Below are 20,184 nucleotides of genomic sequence, written 5' to 3' on the forward strand. Positions count from 1 at the left end.
CTTCAGATTTGGGGTCGCCCGAGGCTAAGTGAGCTATGTGGTTGCTTGTACCTGCAATGAATACGTTACAATCGTTCGACCCCTGAGGGGATCCATGGAGGGGCTTCAACAGCCGCGAGGTTGCATGTGAACACCGACTAAATTAAGCTTGTTCTTGAAACGGACATTGTCTTCACAGGGTGGCCGCCCGGCAACTTGACGTGCACGATACCTTGCCCATATCGATTATCGCCAGCATCTAAAGCTATCGAATAGCATTTGATCGATGCGGCGATCCTTGTATTACCCCAGGAATCATAGGCCGGGCCGAATGGGCAAGGGGAAAGCATATATCATAGGCGCGAAGGAATCAGGGCCCAGGACAACTGGCATGAAATAGCGATTCCGTTCATCTCACAGCTCGCCAACGACGACAGTACAAAGAACATCAACTTGATGTCATCTCGAATCTTTACTATCTAGGGAGACAAGATAGCTGCGGAGATTCGGCAGTGAAATCTTCGGTGCTAAATGTAGTTGTATAGATAGCAGGAACCGTCCAAGTTGTTCTGCGGGCAAGACGGACCGCTCGGTGCTTAATAGGAGTAAAGATCGTCAGCATCCTGAATTAGAGCTAGGGTTCGTTGCACAGTAATGAGGCTGAGCGCTGAAAGGGGAGTGTTCGTAGATGGATCTCAGCTCCTTTTGCCTCGGCTGGCGCTCGCAAGTGGCGCGCCTAGACAAGCCCACGGTACGATCCTATGCGCCAGCGTACAAAATAAGGATTCGGCGCCTTGCGCTTCGGTCCTTTCCGGGTTTTTGGAATTCATAAATTTCTGATAGATGTCTCGGCACGTCTAATAAGAATTTGTCAGACTCTTGTTGGCCGCCGCACATCGTGGTGTGTAGGGCGAGGCGTTCAGATGGTGAACCACTTTCAGCCACGCCGGTCTTCCGAGATGAAATAGGGTTAAAGGAGGCGCCGAAGTAAAAGCCCGGTATAAGTCATTGTGTTGCACACCAACTCCATGGCCTTAATGATCCTTTTGCGCCTCTGGGTGAAAGCCGTAGCTAAAGGTAGATAATCTGTCCAAACGTCGAGGGTCTTGCTGCAATCCCTGAAGTGGACCACCGGGCACGGCGCATGCGGATTTTACGACGAAGTCATGCCGGCAGTATTATCAAGACGACAAAGATAAAAATAAAAATGTCTATGACCCAAAAAATCTACAAAGTACTTCATCTGCCGTGACCTTTGCTCTCACAGCATCCTTCCCTGGTCGTCTGGGTTCGGGATCATCACTTGCAGCATTTGACAGCGCTACCCCCGCGTTTGCCTCGAGCTGCCTGGCTTTGGAGTGACTGGCTCTTTCAAATGTTCGCGGATCGGCATGGTATCAGAAACCTTTTGCCCTGTCCATGTTAGAAATACCAGAGTTATCTGCTCTCATTTGGCAGGGAAACGGCACGCGACAAGGTGCTTATTGCTAGCCGTGACTTGCGCGCAGCGGAATTCTGGCACCTGAGCCGCTGGAGGGGAAGATTGGGAAAACATGTATTAGCTAGCTGCCTGCAGAGTGGGAGGTCAAGCCACCATGCAGAAGACAATGACAAGGTCGCAGGATTGGCCGAACTCGATCGAGTTGATACCACATATTGTATGGTAGGATGACAACGAACCAGTCGGATTTTATCAGGTGATGGGCCTATAAAGCCCGACCTTGATCGACTCCCTGTTTACTTGATGGTCGGTGCACTTTGACACATCGAAGTGGGATCAAATAGACGGTAGACAAGGACACACAGACACACAGGATTTCCGAACCACGTTGCGTGAACGTGAGTATGTATGTATGTTGTCGTTATGTGATCTGCTATCCGCATATTATTGCCAATTCGCGCGAGCTCGGTGGAATTATGTTGACCCACGGTGCGCATAATGGTCTGTGATTAGAATTTAGACCGATACCAGGGTCCATGGCGTTCTATGAATAGAGTCATGACAGGGACACGGAATCGAGCCTCATCTGGAACGCAACAAGCGCTCTTAGATGAGATGAAGCACATATAATCGTGCTTTCGATTGATGATGAGACGGTGACATTTTAGCCTCAAATTCATCTGATCTAGTATGGACTTAGATCCTCCTCGCCTAGAGTAGTGGTTTTATGTGCCGTGTGTGAAGCGAATGCTTGTAAACTGGATCTAGGCGTATGCTAGCTCCTCGTGCCAGAGAAGATACAGCTGACATAACAGCCACATCTTGATTTTAATGCGTTAGCATACTTGTACGTAGCGGTATTCATGAACATACCTCCACACTCGCCTACTAGCGGCAGCTGGAGCTGGGTTGAAGAATAGAATGGATAATCCTGATTGGAGAGTGGACGAGATGCAACGTTGCGTGTTAACTATGATTGGATCTCCACCAATCAGAAAACACGGTTCGAGACGGAAGGGTTGCTAGCCGTTTAAATGTGCCTAGGAGAAATCGCTACTGAGACAATCGTGTAGTCGGCTTGCCTGCTGTCCACTACTCGAATCTCATCCATAATACCAGGCATGCACCTCATAGTTATTGCTGCTGTTGGATAGGTATCAGTGAGCAGTGATACAATAACCCTTAGGCTATTGTGCCACGACATTGAACAATTCAACACGAAATTCTATAAAATTGATAGATAACGTATCGGTAAACACGAGAACAGACCAGTAGGGGAGGGGTTTAAGCTCAAGCAACCCTAGCACAGCCATGCTTGCAAGATCAGGAGATGTCATAAGATGGTATTAAGGTGTACATTTCTGAGACCTACGTCCAATGCAGGATGTAGACCAGCAGCGGCTCAAAAGGCGGCGGCTACTCGGCACCCCTTCAAATTTCCGAATGCAGTCCGGGGCACGGTGAGCCTGACTTGGTGTGAACCTGACCTTGAGATTCAAGGAATAGATATTCACGAGGTAAAAACCCGTTGCATTATTCTTTATCAGCAAATATGCAGCCCCCCTCGTGGAAAGAAAGATCCGGCCAAGGTTACTTACAATCCATGTATTACCGATATGTACTATGAGGTCCAACGGTCCATGCGGTTAGCCCAGTGTTGAGCTAGCCGTCATAGACCCGGCCTCTTGGAACATGCACGTCCATACGTACATAGTAGGTGTCGAGAAATGATAAGTTAAAAGTGTTGGAGGCTAGGCCAAGCGGTCTCCGAGGCGATATGAGTGATTTCCAACGGCGGCGTCTGGCGACCGCCGGGGTTTTCAACCGAGACGATCGTTATTCGAGCGGCCGTTTACTCTCATCCAGCGATTCTTCTTCGCCATGGCCGACTTGACACGGGTCGGAGAGTCTTATAAAATTAGGTGTTTTGATTCATGCCGTCTTCAAGGCCATGGCAGTCATGGCAAGTCCTTCGGTCGGAGTTGATTGGACCGGTCTACCTTGACCTGCGCTGTGACATTTTTCGGCCATTGAACGAACCGAAGAGCAAGACCGGGGCTTTTTTTTCTCTCTTTTCTTTTCATTGTAAGGATATGGCGCGCACCAATCATATGCTAACCCGCTGATAGAATTTAGTTAGGTCAAATGTGGGGGGAAGACCAGGGCTGGCCAGGGTAGCTCAATGGTAGCAGTCGGTGACTGAAAAGGTCAAGGACAGAAAATGGAATTGGGCAAATTCAACTGGTTCGTCAAGTGAAGTTGTTAAGTTCAAGTTAAAAGAAAGCGGATGAGTTCTAACTTCTGACTAAAGGTCCCGCGGGTCGACGGGAATTGCTCGAGGCGGCAGCTGCCGGGCAAATATTGAGCTGAATAGCAACTTCCAAGCTTAAGAAGGTCAATATGGATTATCGTAGACTGATACTTCCAAGTTACCAACAACCTAAAGTACTAGTTTGCATCAGTAGTACAGAATGTGTACATGCTCACTCGCATCCGCTAGCTTTAACTCTGGACACCTTACCTTAGGGTTAAGGTTCTTGCCGACTACGCCAGATAGCGTTTAGTCAAATTCTGTGCAGGTTCCTCGGTCCTTCTAGCGCCTAGCTTAAATCTTTAGTCAGGCCTCTAGAGTTCTAAGCAGTCTTCACCCCGCCCGGGTCTTCTCATTCGCCTTTTTCTTGCGGAATTCAATATTATTATTTCCAAAGAAGGGAGCCAATAAGATAAGCACGAGCTCAAGTCAGCTCAATTATACGATGTACATAAGATAAGAGAACATCGATATTGGCTAGTTGACAGACCGAACATCGAAACCAGTTAGACTTTTCTCAAATAAGGGACTGCACTACCGTCTACATGCACCTCTGTCAGTCATAGTTCCCGCTATTCTCGCATAAGCTGCCACAATATGGAATAACGACGTTCATGATAATCCGGAAGCTTAGACGAATGAACGTCTGGATATGGAACTGCCGCCGTCGCACTTAGGAGGCATAATATTCGGTGCCGAGTTAAAAGCCTTGAAAGTCTCTCACAAGCCCACCAATAGGCGTTGATACGAAGCCTAGAACCAAACAGTGGTCAACTGTGTCCAAGGGGCAGAGATGATGTCACTTAAAGAGCGGTAATTGCTGCGCGGGTAGTCTCTAGCGACATTCTCTAGCGCTCGGGAACCGTCAACACTTTCGGGGGGGAGTAGTGGAAGTAGGGAGAAGGGGGAAAAAAGTATCCAGAATGCTTGGTTGAATGGTCGATTTAACGGCGAAGAGACCCCGAATTGGAAGGCTTCGAGAACTCCAGTTGTAGTATACTGAAGTCACACTGCATGCAGTCTGCTCTGCTGGTTATAGTACCTTGAGAAACGCTTACAGGCCATTAGGAGATGCTTAAGTGTTCCTTGACCTGCATCGAGGCGTCCCTCAGCGAAGCAGACACGGAGTACGGAGGCCCGCCAAGATTTATCTGTGTGAATTGTCAACTACGTCGGCAGAACTTGGTTCCAATTGTGCAACGGTCTGTCTTGGCATTGGCATCGCGTCCGTCGTAGCGTAGTGTCGCGCAGCACCGGGATGAGAAGAAAAGAGGCTTGACGAAGCTTCTTGATGGGGGCACTGGCAGTTGGGAGTCGGTAGGTGATAGCCATGTACTAAGGCTACTTACTACCCGCGGCATCCGACCTCTGATTAGTAAAATATAGAGGCCATCGCCTGTGCCTAGGCATGTGCATCCCTACGATTTTCAAGGTTCTATAAGTTTGGTAATTATTTACATGTGCTTAAGGACTATGTCCATGTATCAGGGTAAGGGTAGAGGCTAAATACCCTGAATAGGTACCTAGATGGTAGGTAAGTAAGGAGGTAATATGTAGTGTTCTTTTCCCATAATTCCCGGCTTTCAGGTAACATTTCAACTTGAATCAGGGTTTGCAGTAGCCCTAGAAGGAATTTCTAGTACGTGAATAGTTAGCTGCATGTACAGTTATATTGGGCCTAGGTAGGTATGTACCCAGGTAGCTAGCTATTTCGCAAAATACATGATCGTCGACTGTCGGGGGTTACGGATCTGGATCAGTTAGGGACTTGATCTGGGACGGCATGTCATCTCTGTGCCAATGAAGTTCAAAATGGAACAGCTCGGCAAGAGAGCGGCCGTCTCCAACGAGGCCGGAGAGTCGAAGTTTCGTATGTGTAACTGATAAGCAAGCTAATTGATGGGATGTCTTATGCCAAGCACGATTGCGCTAGCATAATCCGTGGGGCAGATGCAGTCTGCTTCTCAGTCGTTACATAGCGTACGTTATGTACATGCCAGGGAGTTGGTAGACCAGCGCAAACATGTCCACAGTAAGCTCGTGATGAAGCAGATTGCGCATTTTGGGTCGCAAGGACGGTTCCTTATAGACGAGAGGATATATCCTATTACGATGTTTTATCGTGCTTGGCCCTTGGAAAAAGTCTAGAAACAAACAAATTCTGTCCCGTATAGACCTAGGTAGGTGGTGAGGTAGGCATGTATTCCAGGGATCTTGAAGATCCTACCCCCTGTCGCTCATCATTGGAGGGGTATCCCTCATTGCCCTGAATTTTCCAAATCTTTGGTGACTCCGACAGAACTGCGCGAGGACGGTTCGTAGAACGGCGATGCAGACGCAGCGACGACGATCATGATTTGTTTACGGATGCAATCGTATGTTACATATTTACATACAGTAACGCGAACTTCTTACTTCATTCACCCTTTCCAGTTTCGACATCGACTTAGCAACGTATGCGTTGGTGATTAGATAGTTGCTTGCAAATTGTTGTCCCCTCAACAGAATCGAGTCGGTGCGGTCCGAAAGGGGGAGCTGCAAAGAACAAATTGGCGGGGGTTCGAGATAACGATAGAAGCTTGATGGAAACAGCAGAAGCAAAGACAGTAGTAGAGAATCCATGTCTCCCAAGTCTCGGCGTCGTCTTAGACCATCCACACTTCATGGTCGCCGTTACACGATCCACCAGGTTATAGTATACGACCAATGGCTCGAGGTCGAGGCTAACCAGCCCAAGTGCAACCCGCAGTCACATACATAATGTATGTAGGTTTATGTATGTCTAGGAGGCATGTATGTAGGTAAGTATGTAGGTATGTAGGTAGGTAGGTTAAAGTTCCCCATCTCTAGTAATAAACCATCTAACCGCGTATATGCTCAATTCCCGCTCTCGTTGCTACCGTAGTATCTACCTAACTCATGTATACCGACTGGGAGAACATGGCGATGAATAACTTCGAGAAGCAGACGCATTCTTGGAGACACGATTTCTTGGCTTCATACTTCCTATTGCGTGACGACATCAGATTGGTACTCCGTAATTGTTCGGTCTCCCTTATAGACCCTTCTCCAACAGAGCGACGCATCCATGTAGTATGTCGTTCGTGTAGTTCATCCCGGGCAGTCGAGCATCGGTTATCTCGTGATGGTTGTCCGCTATGGCGAACATCTCGAATACGACAAGGTCCTGGACTCCTGGTATACCTAGTAGTTATGTGGTACGAGAATCATAGACCCATATAATTACAACTGCATTGTTGAGGCTTGGGTTGAGTCTAGCACTTGAAGGCTTGCCCTGTCTCTCGTCATCCTGTATCTGTGGGTTGCACGTAGCCTATATTGGATTAATCCTCGGCCATTCATCTGAGTATATGTGAAAATGAACTTCACACCTCGGATTAATATTATAGCTTACACATGATGATGTCCGACGCGGCCAGTTACCTATCATATGCAGTAGCGCCGCAGCCTTACCCTTAGTCCGACTTCAATAAGAGTTATTTCGCCGGACAGCCAATGTGAACGTCTCTAGAGCTATCTCATAAATTAAGAGCAAACATGATTATAGTAGAGCCGTGTTCACACGCAATGATGCAGCCACTTGAGAGGTCAGCTGAAAAATGCGAGGTAATTACTAGACACTCCTTTACCCAAATGACATCTTCCACTGTTTAAATTTTTGGGATATGTCTTACGAAGAAAAGCCCTCAGGTTTCGATCGGTAATCCCACCCTATGTAGAATTGACAAAAACGCCAAACCAAGGGGCGGCTATAAGCGAGGAGGGGGGGCCACTTGTCACAGTAATAGGATGTCTGGTTCGTTCGTTTAATGCTTGAGCTCGATTCTGCCCAACTACAAAGCAATCCACATAACCGTCTCGTCTGGTTTCCAGTTGTCTGCCATAGGCAGCATATGTAAATTTTCCTCTGCGCCAACGCGCTCGTTGAATGTCCGCAACTCCCAAGATCGATATACTAGGTATATCATAGGTACTATGCTACCTAAGAAAGGGGTTGAGCGGTACAAGGCAAGACGAGGCGATTTTACGTTACAGGCGTAACATAGATGCTCTGTTACGCAGTTCGCAGCGATACTAGACCCCGGATTAAAGAGCTTACTTGCCCTGCTTGCCCTATTGCGATCGAAGAGTGGGACCCCGGCAGATCATCGATTACTTGGTTAAATGTTAGGTAATGAAGCTGCTTGGTAAGAGGGCTCTAAACATCGTCATTTGAGATAGGACGTCCCATAGGTAGCTTGAATTACTGAGGAATTGGAGTCGTCACATTACCTCGCCCGTTTCCATGGGTTACATACAGTAAGCAACTACGAGCACGCCAAGACTGGTAGAGCTTGTTGGCTACGATCTGGCGTATCGGAAACACTTACAGGAAAATTAAGATAACCAGTCGGAAAGCATTTGTAGAGTAGAATTGCAAGGAACTGTGGTTATGGAATTAAACATTCGTTATGGTTTGAGATCTCCGTCCAACCACGGAGTTGAGGAGGGTTGCCGATTTTACAAGATGCCTGGGAAATCCAATATCAGACAGGCATACTATGTATGGAAGATGGCACAGCTGACTTGGAGGACGGTAATACTAGTCCAGCCTGTCCAGCGTGACAGATGCTCACACTAGGTGCTGTAAGGGTATACGGTGGATCGTGTCTAAGTAGGCTAGGTACCTCTCTATAGATGCCAACCTGACCCTTTAGGCTTGTAGTGGCTTCGCGCCGCCTGAAACTCCCCGCCTCAAAAATCCTAGAAATCCTCGGTCAGGATACTCGCCTCCAGGGATGATCGATCTAACATGCACAGTAAATCGATAAAATGATAAGTCGCACGGTATATGTCCACCTACGTAATTAAAGTCCCGGAGAGCGAAAGCATCGTTCGTGTACTTTGTACGGTAATGCCCCGGTGCCACTGGTGCCACTGGTGCCACTTCGTAGATAGCGCTTGGATGAGGACCGTCCCCTGATCACAGCGTCTTTTTTTATGGGAAGGGGGAGAAAAAATTGGGGGGTAAAAAGGCACCGATCGAAAATCCTTCCGCAACAACTAGGGATTCCAATTCTAATGTTAGCACAACTGCACGGCATTACCGTAGCTACGTCGAAGGCGCGCCGAGGCACCTTGAAGCAGCACCTGTAACGTAGCCCTCACTGATACTTGTACATCGGACCATTGTGTTGGAACTGCACATACTATTGAGCGTACGTGAGTCTGCTCTGCTCTAATCTGTAAGTATGTGTATCATCCGTATGCACAATTAAGCGGCACATTACCCCTTCTATCAAACCATCAAACTTACAGACTAATAATAACTTCAACTTACAAAGGGTGTCTAAGGTTAGGATTCGACGTCCCGCTTGGCTCACGATGATGGGAATGATGGGAATGATGGGAAATGTGGGAAAATTAACCCATAAGCCAAGAACTAAAATCGAACGATGCTGTTTGCAGCATCTCGCGCATTTCCGTGTTAAGCAGTGCTCGTTTCTGGTTTCCCATCCACATCCCACTCGCTACTTACATACATACATACATACATACCTCTACCTACGAGACTATCCCGTAGGTCATCCCGCAAGCCTACCGAGGTTTAGTTGACCAGCTCCCTGTACGATTCAGTAACACAAGCCAGCGAGCGCTGTATGCATGATTTCAGCCACTCTCCTCTTCATCCGCTGCAGATGGCGCTATGTAGGCGGGAAGCCCTTCACTAGCCGAGCTGACGGCCACTCTCTCCACTGTAGAACACCCACGTATTTGAATATTTGCTTTCCAATTCCTCGGTATTCTCCTCTAGTACTGTACTTCTGAGGATCTCGACATTTCGTCCGAAGTTTGTCGCATAGAGAACCTTGAGCGATACGAAAGGAGGTAGGGAATAACAACAGGGCCATCGCTCAACCCCCCCCCCAGACTCGCCATATGTCTGCTAAGCCTGATATCGTTAGGACTCGCCGTTCGGTCCTGACCCTTGTTCCTACAGTAGTCTCTGAAATCGCAACAGCTACAAACTACAAAGTACCTGCCACGATGTCCCCTCACCCCCGTTCTGCATGCATCTCAAGCCTACAGGGGCCACCCTGCCCCCCCCTGTCGCCGTTCTCTCCTCTAGCGTCCCTCGACCTGCTTGTACAATGTAGGTATATCCCGCTGATCTTGAAAGTAGGTGACCCACTCCCATGTCGAAATGCTCATTCGTTCCCCTCGATCTCGCACATCCATCTCAACTTGTAGCATAGGGTCAAAATCAGATTCCCCGTCATTTCACTTCCAACCTTTCAACGTTCTTCTCTGCTGCCCGGTGGCACCCCCAAACTACACCCAAGCCGGGCCCACCCATGCTCTCTCGTCTGCGGTTTGGCTACTGCTACATGCATATGTATTATCGCCTCCCTGGACAAGGTAGGGGTCGAGCATGGAGGGTGAGCTTGTACCTCTCCCGTACCGTCCTAGAGCGGGTGGGGAGCACGACCTCGATACGGTAGTGTGCTCGTTCATATAGAGACCGCGTTCGCATCATATATCTGGTCGTCCCATTCGTTCCACCCCCATCGATCTTGTCTGCCTCTTCCCATGCAGTTTATATAACATCTTGCTTGGACGATCCATCTTTTCCATATTAACGTCAATTTACCCACGCCAGTCAACCTCCCCCTTCCTTGAAAGACAAGAGATTCTATACTGCGTCGAGACCGGAGTCGAGACCGCTGTCGTCCCGAGCTGCCTTATGTGCTAAGAACGACATAAGATCTTTCCCTCGATATAGTGCCTAGCCTAACATGACAGTCTCACTTCCACCTCAGTCTAATTCGTCCAAGGACGCCCAGGCCGCCCGCAAGCGCCGGAGACGGGCCCCCGCCGGAGGAGCTGCCGATGACTGCTTCACCTGCATCAAGAGGAATACCAAGTGCGATAGGCGGCGGCCGTACTGTTCGCAATGCCTTGAGATTGGGAATGAATGCTCCGGCTACAAGACTCAACTGACCTGGGGGGTGGGTGTGGCGAGTCGAGGCAAACTTCGGGGGCTCTCGCTGCCCATAGCAAAAGCGCCGCCAGTTGCGCCAGTTGGGAAGAAGGCCGCGAGCCGGGCCCGAGCAACAAGTTCTGCGACAACCTCAACTCAGTGGAGCGACCCGGAAGAGGGGCGTCACAGGACTCACCGAGACGATGTCGATATCAGCGGAGATCACACTACATCTGTCCCTTCAACACCATATGGGACCTTTCCGGGGTACTCGAGGTTCCCGCATGGCGAACCGACGCCGACTTCCCAGAGGGTTTGGGGAGGCCTTCCGACGTACGGCGGCGGTGTGAACGCCAACGAGCAGTCCAGGTATCAGAAGTTCAGCTCCTCGATGGGCCACTTCCCCATAATGGGTGACTCACTATCGTCATCCGTGGACTCGCTAAACGAGGTCGACTATACCTTATCACCTATAGGACATGCTTATACTAGAGAGGAGATCCCCTTCGTACACAGCCCAACCCTCATGTACGAGAACTACACGGGCCAGAACTCTCCCTCTCCCCAAAGTCCCGCCGGTGCGATTTTAATCGATCAGCGAGCGCCAACTTCGTGCCCTAGCCTAGTTTACGCGCCATCGGAGCCGAGCTCGAGCCTCAGTTCTCACCCTGACTCCTTCGAGCCGCAGATGGCCCATAGACTCGTCGCAGACAACGATACTCTGAGTAAGGATCAAGCGTTCCGAAATGCCATGCCTCGGATCACTGACAGCTCCTTGCAGGCGTCCCTGAGATGGAGTCCTACGGCACCAGCCCGCATTCCACACATGGTTCACACTGGGCCTCTTCGATTTCAAGAGATGATGATGTAACACCTCACGCCGTGGACACCGCTTCGGCCGCCCTGTCTCTCCCGTACGAGAGCCAGTCGATACAGGTTAGCCCTGATCTCATTGCTAAGATGCCATTCTTCATGGACTACTACGAGAACATTATGTGCCCGTCCATGGTTCTTGTAGATGGGCCGAACAATCCATTCCGAGACCACATCCTACGGCTAGCGTCTGGTAGTCGAAGCCTACAACATGCCATATGTGCCCTTTCCGCGTGCAACCTAAGGATGAAGAGAAGGCTAAGTCTTGGTCAACGTGCCAGGGACTCAGAAAGCAGCGGCTCTGAGAGACTCTCGGATATGCAATCAGACCACCACTCCTTGTCCGAAGAACACCAGCACCGCAACCTGGCCGTCCATCTCCTCAACCAACAACTGAACGATCCCGCTAAATCATGCCACGACTCTGTTCTGGCCACTATATTACTTCTTTGCCACTACCGCATGGTCGAATCTGGCGTTGCAAAGTTCCACACGCAATTCGCCGGCGTTAAGAAAATTCTCAGCATGCGAGGCTCAGCCCCTTATCAAGGATCCAGCGACTCCGCGTGGATGGAAGCTATTTTCACCTACTTTGACTCAATATCGGCCAGCATCAACGACCGCGAAGCGCAACTTAACCACTCGTTTTACGGACTTCCCCCTGACGCCAATCTGTTGCCACCCGGAGCCGAGAACTTGGTCGGCTGTGACCGAGAGTTATTCAAGACCATCAGCAAACTTGGCCGCCTCAACCTCCTATCACAACACCTTCCCGTACAGAGCGTCCTGGCAACACCCACTGGTCGCGTCGGAACACCAACAACTTCTTCTCCACTAGGTTCTCCGCTAGGTCACTCCTTCAAGCAGCCCGCCCCATCGCTAGGAGATTTTTTTAGCATAAGTCATCATCGCTACGACGGCAACGGCTTTGCATCGCAACTAGATGATGAGGAAATCCTATCCACGGGGCTTTGCTCCTCTCCTCAATACGACGAACACCGCTCAACCTTCTGGCGCGAGTGGAAGGACGCCCGCATGGCTCTTCAAAGCTGGGAATTTGACGCTCAGCGAGTAGCCTCGTCTCTCCCTAACTCGGCAACGCAGACGCAAGTTCGCGAACTGCAGTGGCTCTCCGAGGCTTTCCGCTACGCCGCTCTACTTTACACCGAGCGCCTGGCTTCGCCTAATGTACCTTCCACACACAACAACTTCCGCAACTTAGTGAGCCAGGTCGTCTACTACGCGAGCTCGCTCGAGGCCGGTTGCAACGCCGAGAAATTCCTGCTCTGGCCGCTCTTCGTAGCTGGCAGCGAATGTGTGAACGAGCTTCAACAAAATATCGTGCGCGGCAAGTGCCGCGAAATCATGTCTCGCAGCGGCTACATGAACAACCTAGCAGCCATCGAAGTACTAGAAAGACTCTGGGCTGGCGAATATTACGAGCCCCCTACTAGTCCCGGGAACAAGCTAGGGATGAGACGTGGCTGTTTCAACTGGACAAAATGCATTGGAGGACCAGGAGTTGAAGTGGAGTGGATCATGTTTTAATAACATACACCACGCGCACATTTTACCTTCTACCACGAAAAAAAAAGGCGGCAATCTCGAAAGAGGCGGAAACGGAAATATACTGGATCATAGAGGTTTTATGTCCTTTTTTACCAATTTTACCTTCTTGTCACATATTTTCAACGCCAAACTTTTTTTTTCTTGTTTTCTATTTCACCATTCCCCCCCTTTTATCACGAATGTACTATTATATATATCGCATGTTGATATCCCCCGGTTTTATGGTTACGGCGGACATGAATGAGATCTGGATTATGGGTTTTTGTTTTTTTAGTTTTAGTTTTCAACATTTGGGAGATGTTCTGTACGAGACAAGTAAGAAATGTGGAAATGACCTTGTTAGAGAGGAGCTACCTACGGGATGTGTGGGAGAAAGAGACATGTTCGAATGGTGGTAGTGGAAATTAGCTAGCTATTTTAGGAGCACATGACATCCATGAACAGAGACATTCATGTAGATGAAGAGACATGCAGAGAAGAGAGAACATTTCCCAAAAGAAAAACCAGTACCAAATCGCAGTTCGTCACTTTGGTCTCGTGATTTCTAGCACACGCCCGATGCCGTCCCTCCTTTACCACACCCTCTGGTAGGTTGGGGGTGCATGTGAGCAGCTGTCAGCACGCAAAGCAGATCTCCCGGTGGCCGACGTCACGCCATAGCGCCTCAGATGGCCCCCCAATACAATGGACGAAGTGGGCTAGCATACATGTATTTAGTAATGACATATTATACGGTACATATCCAGACTAGTGTAGACAGATATTTGACCACACACCCACCAACAACCGACCACCCTCTGTTAATCGAGCGGGAAGGAGCACTCCCACCCTCCCTGGTAGCCAATCTTTCCCTCTCCAGACCCCCATCGTTAGTGAATACCGTTCCGTGGTGGAGTGAGATCGGCTCAGCCACATCTTTTTTTTCCACAGTACCATTCATCGACCAGTTACTATGTATGTAGATAGGCCAAATACAAATACACAGACGTTGAAGAAGATATCAGTATGTAGCTACCTTACTAGCGTGTATCCACCAAGCGAATGCGAGTTGAAATAAACCAGCCTCAAACTTCATGATACACATGTGAAAACCCTCATCCACCTCTCTATTCACTCACCGCGAAAGCCGAGGCTGAGCTAGGAACTCGCCTACGAACTCGCCTAGAAGCCCGTCTAGAAGCTCGCTTGGAATTTTTAGGTTGCTATCAAGCTACGGAAGTGCTATATGTCCGCTTATATGAGACATGCCAACCAAGCCTTAAATCCTTAGTACGAGATCTAGACATATCTCACTAAAGCAATAGCAAAGCTTGTATAGTTGCCTCTTATTGCCCCCTACCTCCGTCTCCATCGTCCTAGGGCGCCCCCACTCCCCACACATTTCCCAGATAGGGAGGAAGAAAGGCCGCCGGGGCAGCCTGGCTAACGGGACTTCTTACGCCTTGGGTTCCAAAAACCCCCCCCCAACCCTCATTGACGTAATAGTAACCTTCGACGCATGATACCGAAGAGATCTAGTAGATCAATATGTGCCCGGGTACGAAATAAGTAAGATGAGAAGGACTGAATATGTAAGAGAGGAGGCATATAATCAGACACCGAGCCAAGAACGAGCAGGAGACTTCCAGAAGGGTTCCGCAGCTATTGGAACACTATGCCTTATCCCCCTAACCTAATCTATCCAGCTATAGCTAGCTAGGCAGCTGTCAGTGATAGCCTAAGCCAAGAAGTTGCAGCACATGATTCATGTACGGGTAGGTCACAGATAGGCGTACATGATTGTATCTATCCCGTACGGTTTTTGTTATTTACTTTCTCTTTTCTTCTTAGCTGCTTCTGCTCTTCGCGATGTACCAAGTCGACGACAGCGAAGCTTGGTTCGTCCACTTATCGTCCGTCCCACTACTCCCTGGGGGTCGACCAGCGCCATCACACCCAAGACCTATAACGATCGTCGTTGTACAGCTGTGCGGCACGCAGCGGTTCTTCACCTTCGTCGGTCACCTTTGCTCGGTATGTCAGACCCACGGTTGGAAGATGGATCTACCGTAGCTATAGCGCTAGCTAGGTACGGTAGATAACTCGTGTCAGCATGCTTACACTCTCTCCCTTTTGGTCTAACCATTGATTACCCGCTTACGGTTGGCTATTGAGACTTGTTAATAGAGCTGCGAACAGGTCATCTGACCACGGAAACAGCCTTCCCTGCGAACCATGTCTGCTGGTTGGCGGATCTGGCCTCAGCTCCTTGCTGCTTACACTAGACGGTGCGAACCGCATAGGATCCTATCCGCTTCGCACCGGGTAAAATCTAGATGATTTTCATAGGGTGTAGATCGTATGGGCGTACAGACCTACATAACTACAGTATCGTAAGGAAACGTCAACCGACCCAGACTTCTAGCGACGGTTCATCGAGTCGATCAATCTAGCAACCAATTCATGGCCTTAGAACGAATTTATTGGCCAAGACGTACTCCGGGATCCGAGATCTTCCGCCAGGGCAGCATCGACGTAGAGCAAGGCCATATCGTAGCTAGTGCTGTAGCTAGAGGGGGTCCACAGGTAAATCGACGAACATCCCGCACAACAGGTGGTAATGCGAGCGTACATAGAACGTACATAGAAAGATGATGGGTATGATCCTGAATGATTTTAGCTTCTTCTTCGCGGGTTCTAGTAGCTCGCCGGATCTGCTAGTCAGGGGACCATTTTAGGGGGATGGCTCCGCGATTCTCGACCGGAGTCGAGAAGCTCTCGAGTTCGGGGGTTATTCCTCATCTATAACTAAGGTGCGCCCTATTATGCGACTCTGCGCGCAGCAAGCCGGTCCAATGCATCAAAGGTGCGGGCTTGGCCGCATCGGCGGGTTCCAGAAGTTCGTCTAGCTGCCGATTGGCCCTGTTCGGACCCTGGCATTTCTCGGATCACAAAAAGCCTACTGGACAGGGGGTTTCGGCGATCGATCAGAGATTGGAGCATTAACTAGGTTGATTGCCTTGAAGCAACTTGACGAGACGACAGGTTCGTATCCGGAGGAGACTAGGAGTACGTCTATTATGCAGGAATCGTAACATGGGACTTTGTGTGTTGTGTGCTGTGTGCGGGATCTTTGGAATCATCTCGGGACTTGAGAAGTTCTGTTACAGTCCCTCGTAGAAATATGGAAATATGCAACATCAAGGTCTCACTCGACGGGAATTGCACTGCCACTCCTTACCGTCCCTTACCATTCTTAGTCGGAATTGAGTGGGTTGGAGGCAGCAGAACATCCCACCGTCGAGCGGCTTGAGGGCTGTTTGAGCTCACGGATTTCATGATAAATAGGTACTTGCGTAAGACTTCCCCAGGTTGGACGGCAGATGTTGGAAGCGTCTCGCGACAGGACGAACTAAGATAGGGCCCTCGCCGGACGCCAAGCCCGACCAACATGCGTCGATATGTTGCTACAGGTATGTTGCTACTATGTGGCAAGAAGCATTTGCCGCGCAAGGCTCCAGGGCATTTCTCTCGTATCGAATCTCTCCCGTGTTCTTTAGACGAAAGTTGACGAATCTCTAACGGAGCACTACAAGACTCCAAAAATGATGTTGCAAGAAAGATGAACTGCCCAGTGTTACACGATTATAGGTAACAATTAATATTTGAGAATAATGCCAAGAGATCACGTGTGGATAAGATCCCCAATGATGTTATCTTATCGCAATGCTTATCTCAAAGTTCCGTTTTATCAATCAGCAAGAAATTTTGGTGGAATTTTCAAATGAACGTAAAAGCCAAGAAACATTGCGATTGCGACATTGCGACATTGCGCCCGAATCGGACTCTAACTTTGAGGTTGAATACTTCATATTTGAAGTCACAAGATCAAAGAAAGTAGAATCATGGGTCGGGATCTTCAAAAGCGCAAGAGGCGCTCGTCTCGCAACGCCATCCGCCAACCGTCCTCATCGAAATCGAAGCGTCTTCTCAACCCGCTGGGAAATGACATCGTCGCGAAAAATTGGTACGCTCTACAAGCTAAAGGGGAAACAATAAAAATCCAAACTAAACTCATGCAGGAACAAAAAGGAGACCGCATCACAGAACTATCGCCGCCTAGGCCTAGTATCACGTCTCAAGGCGCCGACGGGTGGTGTAGAGCCCAGCGCCAAATCGCAGTCCACGAAACCCGTAGATCCGTTCGCCATTTCCCAGCCGACTGGCGCCGTCATCAGTGAAGTGCGCGTGGAGCGTGATGAGAAAGGGCGGATCGTGCGCGTGCTGGACGGATCGAAGTCGAAGGACAACCCGCTCAACGACCCCTTAAACGACTTAGATTCTGACGATGACATGGATGACGAGGAAGCGGCCGAGGAATGGGAAGGTATCGACGAGGCAGAGGACGGTACCGGGATTTTCCCTGAACTCGAGACCCAAGCCAATCAGCCCATAGCCAAGAAAGCAAAAACTCAGAGCAAGAGAGAGGTCGAATGGTTGCAAAGGCTCGTAGAGAAGTACGGCGATGACACGAAAGCCATGGCCAGGGATCGCAAGTTAAATCCAATGCAACAGACGGAGGCGGATATTGCAAGGAGGATAAAAAAGCTGAAGGGCCGGTCAACTTGAAAAGGGGTTAAGGGGGCTATAGTCTTAATGGGTTTTGAGACAAGACAACTGCATTGCAAGGCGTTATAGGATCTCAGATTTCGCTGGCTGATAGGAGCCAGTAGTCGACATGATAGTGCTCTTCAAGGCGCTAAAACTAAAATATCATTGGCAACTTAACTACCGTCGTCCAAATACCCAAAATGCCCACATATCCATGTATTACGAACCAGCCTAGACAACAATCCGTAATTAGTAGAGTAGTACAGTACCACGAGGTCAAGCATGCCATGTCAACCCCTAGAGAACCCGAGAACCCCAAAGAATATTGAATCTTCAATGGATATATTTGCAGACCAGAACTATCGAAACAAACATAACCGCAACAATCGTAGACACTATCCTGATATCTGTGAAGTGTCGTAATGAGCATATGTATCCGGAACACCTTTCAACCGTCGTGAGTTTTATACTAGCCCGCCGCTCTCGTTCCAACGACACGTAAATCTACTTCGTATAGGTATTATTCGTATCATACCATCACAAGGTACACACCCCTCGAGCTGCTACCGCATATTCCGGCAACGGGATACCGTTACGCCAACTTAAGGTACTTAACGCAATGTGCGGTCGTAATTCGCGCTAGGGAATTGCACCGGTCTATCGTCATCGTAGTCCTCTGCCGCGGGCGGAGCGTATATGTGAGGCTGAGAAGGTCTGGATGATACGGAGGCGTATGGGTCGCCGTAGAGGTCGCTGTGCGACGGCGAATGGCTGTGCGATCGGTATGCGTTATCGAATGGGTTTTCGAGGGGAGCGGGAGATGTGCTATGTGGTCTATACGCGGTATCGGTGTCGAGTCGGCCACCAAACGAATCCGGATCGTAGGGACTGTCGTGGTCGTGCTCGTCATGATGATCGTCCATGTGCACGGGCGCATATGCTTCCTCGTCGTGGGGCGCCATCGAGAAAGCCGCCTTATCGGGGTCGATGTTCTGGCTCGCGTTAAGGTTATCGTACCCGGGAAGACTGTCGGTCTGCCGGTAGTATCTCAACGTGTATACGCTGATAGCTGTTGTCGCAACCCAGGAAAGCCTATACTAGCAGTTAGCGGGTATGTTTATTGTTATAATGCTCGTGGTAGTCGAATCTATACATTTGAAAGAAGGCGATCCCAACGATAGCCTTGCTGACAGCGCACGCTGATCCACACGAATTCGCGGTGTTGTAAGCTGCTTGACTGGCGAAAGCAGATAACCAGAAGATAGCGAAGACGGAATCGACGACGACCATCGCATGTGGTTCGGCAATCTTCCGAGTTCGCTCGAATCGCGGTGACATAGCTAAGTAGATCCAGGCCGGGACGGATAAGAAACACTGTTACCGGGAGTCCAGTGAGCATACGTGCACTATCGCATGTAAATACGAGGGGGAAAGGGGGAGGTTACGTACCAGTCCGAAAGGCCAGCCATTATTACCGTTGATGACCGAATTATCCGCTCGGAACAAGACGATCTCGAGTATAAATATTACGAGGCCTAAGATGCCCTGAAAGATGTGGAGGCCGAGCTTGGTGTTGGGCACCTTATCGGGGTTGATATCTAACTTCTCGATGATTGCCGCCATTTTGTAACGGCTAAGCTCTGGATATAGACTTTAAGGTTAATCTCGACGTTCGACGTTCGGCGATGCTAGACGAAAGTTTCCAACGTCTAGATGAAGAGTTTTACCTCAGAGTAGTACGAAGCTTGTAGAAGCAACCAAAACAGCCAAGTAGGCTGCGTCGTATTTTAGGGGCGGCTTTGCGGCTGATGGGGTTGTCGAAACTTAGCTAACAAGGGCTTGGGCTAGTTTCAACTGAAATATATTTGTACGTATTGGATGTATCGGATATGTATTAGATGTACCTAGTCGACTTAGGGTCGCGAAGGGTTGAAATTGCAAAACTCGATTCAAAGAAGAAGCGAGAGACGGAGAAAAGCCAATTGCGATGGAGTTGGTTTATTATGATAATAATATGAAGTTTTTGTGTTTTTGCCTAACTACGGCACTACGGTTACGTATTAGCTGACATGAGCCGGGCTGATGAATATCGATTGCGCGTAATGTAATAGGGAGGGTCTACGAAGAACTTGGGACGTTCTATTTTTAAGCTCAGCCACAGTTGGGTGGGGATATTTAACCTCATATTCAGTATTGGCGGCAAAACACAGCCTATTAGCGCCACTCCAGGACTATGCTTTTGCTACCAAGCCACGATTCACGCACCGGGCCAACTGCAAGCGCCCTTAGTACAGGGCTCTTAGCGACGTTCTTATTAACTAGGCGGCTGAAGAAGCGGCTTACAGGTACGCAGTTGTCGGCATGAGAAAATGAGAAAATGAGAAACAAGAAACATGGCCAATATATCATTTAATTATTCCGCTTTTACCGCAAACAAAG

The 20,184-nt window shown here is 49.2% G+C and overlaps 3 protein-coding genes across 3 annotated transcripts; 2 read left to right on the forward strand and 1 right to left on the reverse strand.

The window, feature by feature from the left end:
* Nucleotides 1–10,345: 10,345 nt before the first annotated feature.
* F4807DRAFT_466349 (fungal-specific transcription factor domain-containing protein) lies at nt 10,346–13,227 on the forward strand (the record flags this gene model as incomplete). Its single annotated transcript, XM_048002373.1, has 3 exons — nt 10,346–11,438; nt 11,495–13,127; nt 13,182–13,227. The coding sequence occupies exons 1-3, from the start codon at nt 10,529–10,531 to the stop codon at nt 13,225–13,227; spliced, it is 2,589 nt and encodes an 862-aa protein (XP_047859533.1). The 5' UTR covers nt 10,346–10,528.
* A 3,812-nt stretch (nt 13,228–17,039) lies between these two features.
* Nucleotides 17,040–18,265, forward strand: F4807DRAFT_466351 (ribosome biogenesis protein Nop16; the record flags this gene model as incomplete). The annotated part of the gene is made up of 2 exons (XM_048002374.1): nt 17,040–17,161; nt 17,217–18,265. The coding sequence occupies 2 exons, from the start codon at nt 17,040–17,042 to the stop codon at nt 17,761–17,763; spliced, it is 669 nt and encodes a 222-aa protein (XP_047859534.1). The 3' UTR covers nt 17,764–18,265.
* Nucleotides 17,877–19,890, reverse strand: F4807DRAFT_405542 (uncharacterized protein). Its single transcript, XM_047996224.1, has 4 exons — nt 19,473–19,890; nt 19,195–19,396; nt 18,899–19,119; nt 17,877–18,837 (listed from the first exon to the last, which is right to left on the reverse strand). The coding sequence occupies exons 2-4, from the start codon at nt 19,366–19,368 to the stop codon at nt 18,357–18,359; spliced, it is 876 nt and encodes a 291-aa protein (XP_047859535.1). The 5' UTR covers nt 19,369–19,396; nt 19,473–19,890; the 3' UTR covers nt 17,877–18,356.
* Between the last annotated feature and the right edge of the window lie 294 nt (nt 19,891–20,184).

This window comes from Annulohypoxylon truncatum (genome assembly GCF_022578515.1).
Source record: "Annulohypoxylon truncatum strain CBS 140777 unplaced genomic scaffold F4807scaffold_1, whole genome shotgun sequence".
NCBI classification, from domain to species: Eukaryota; Fungi; Ascomycota; class Sordariomycetes; order Xylariales; family Hypoxylaceae; genus Annulohypoxylon; species Annulohypoxylon truncatum.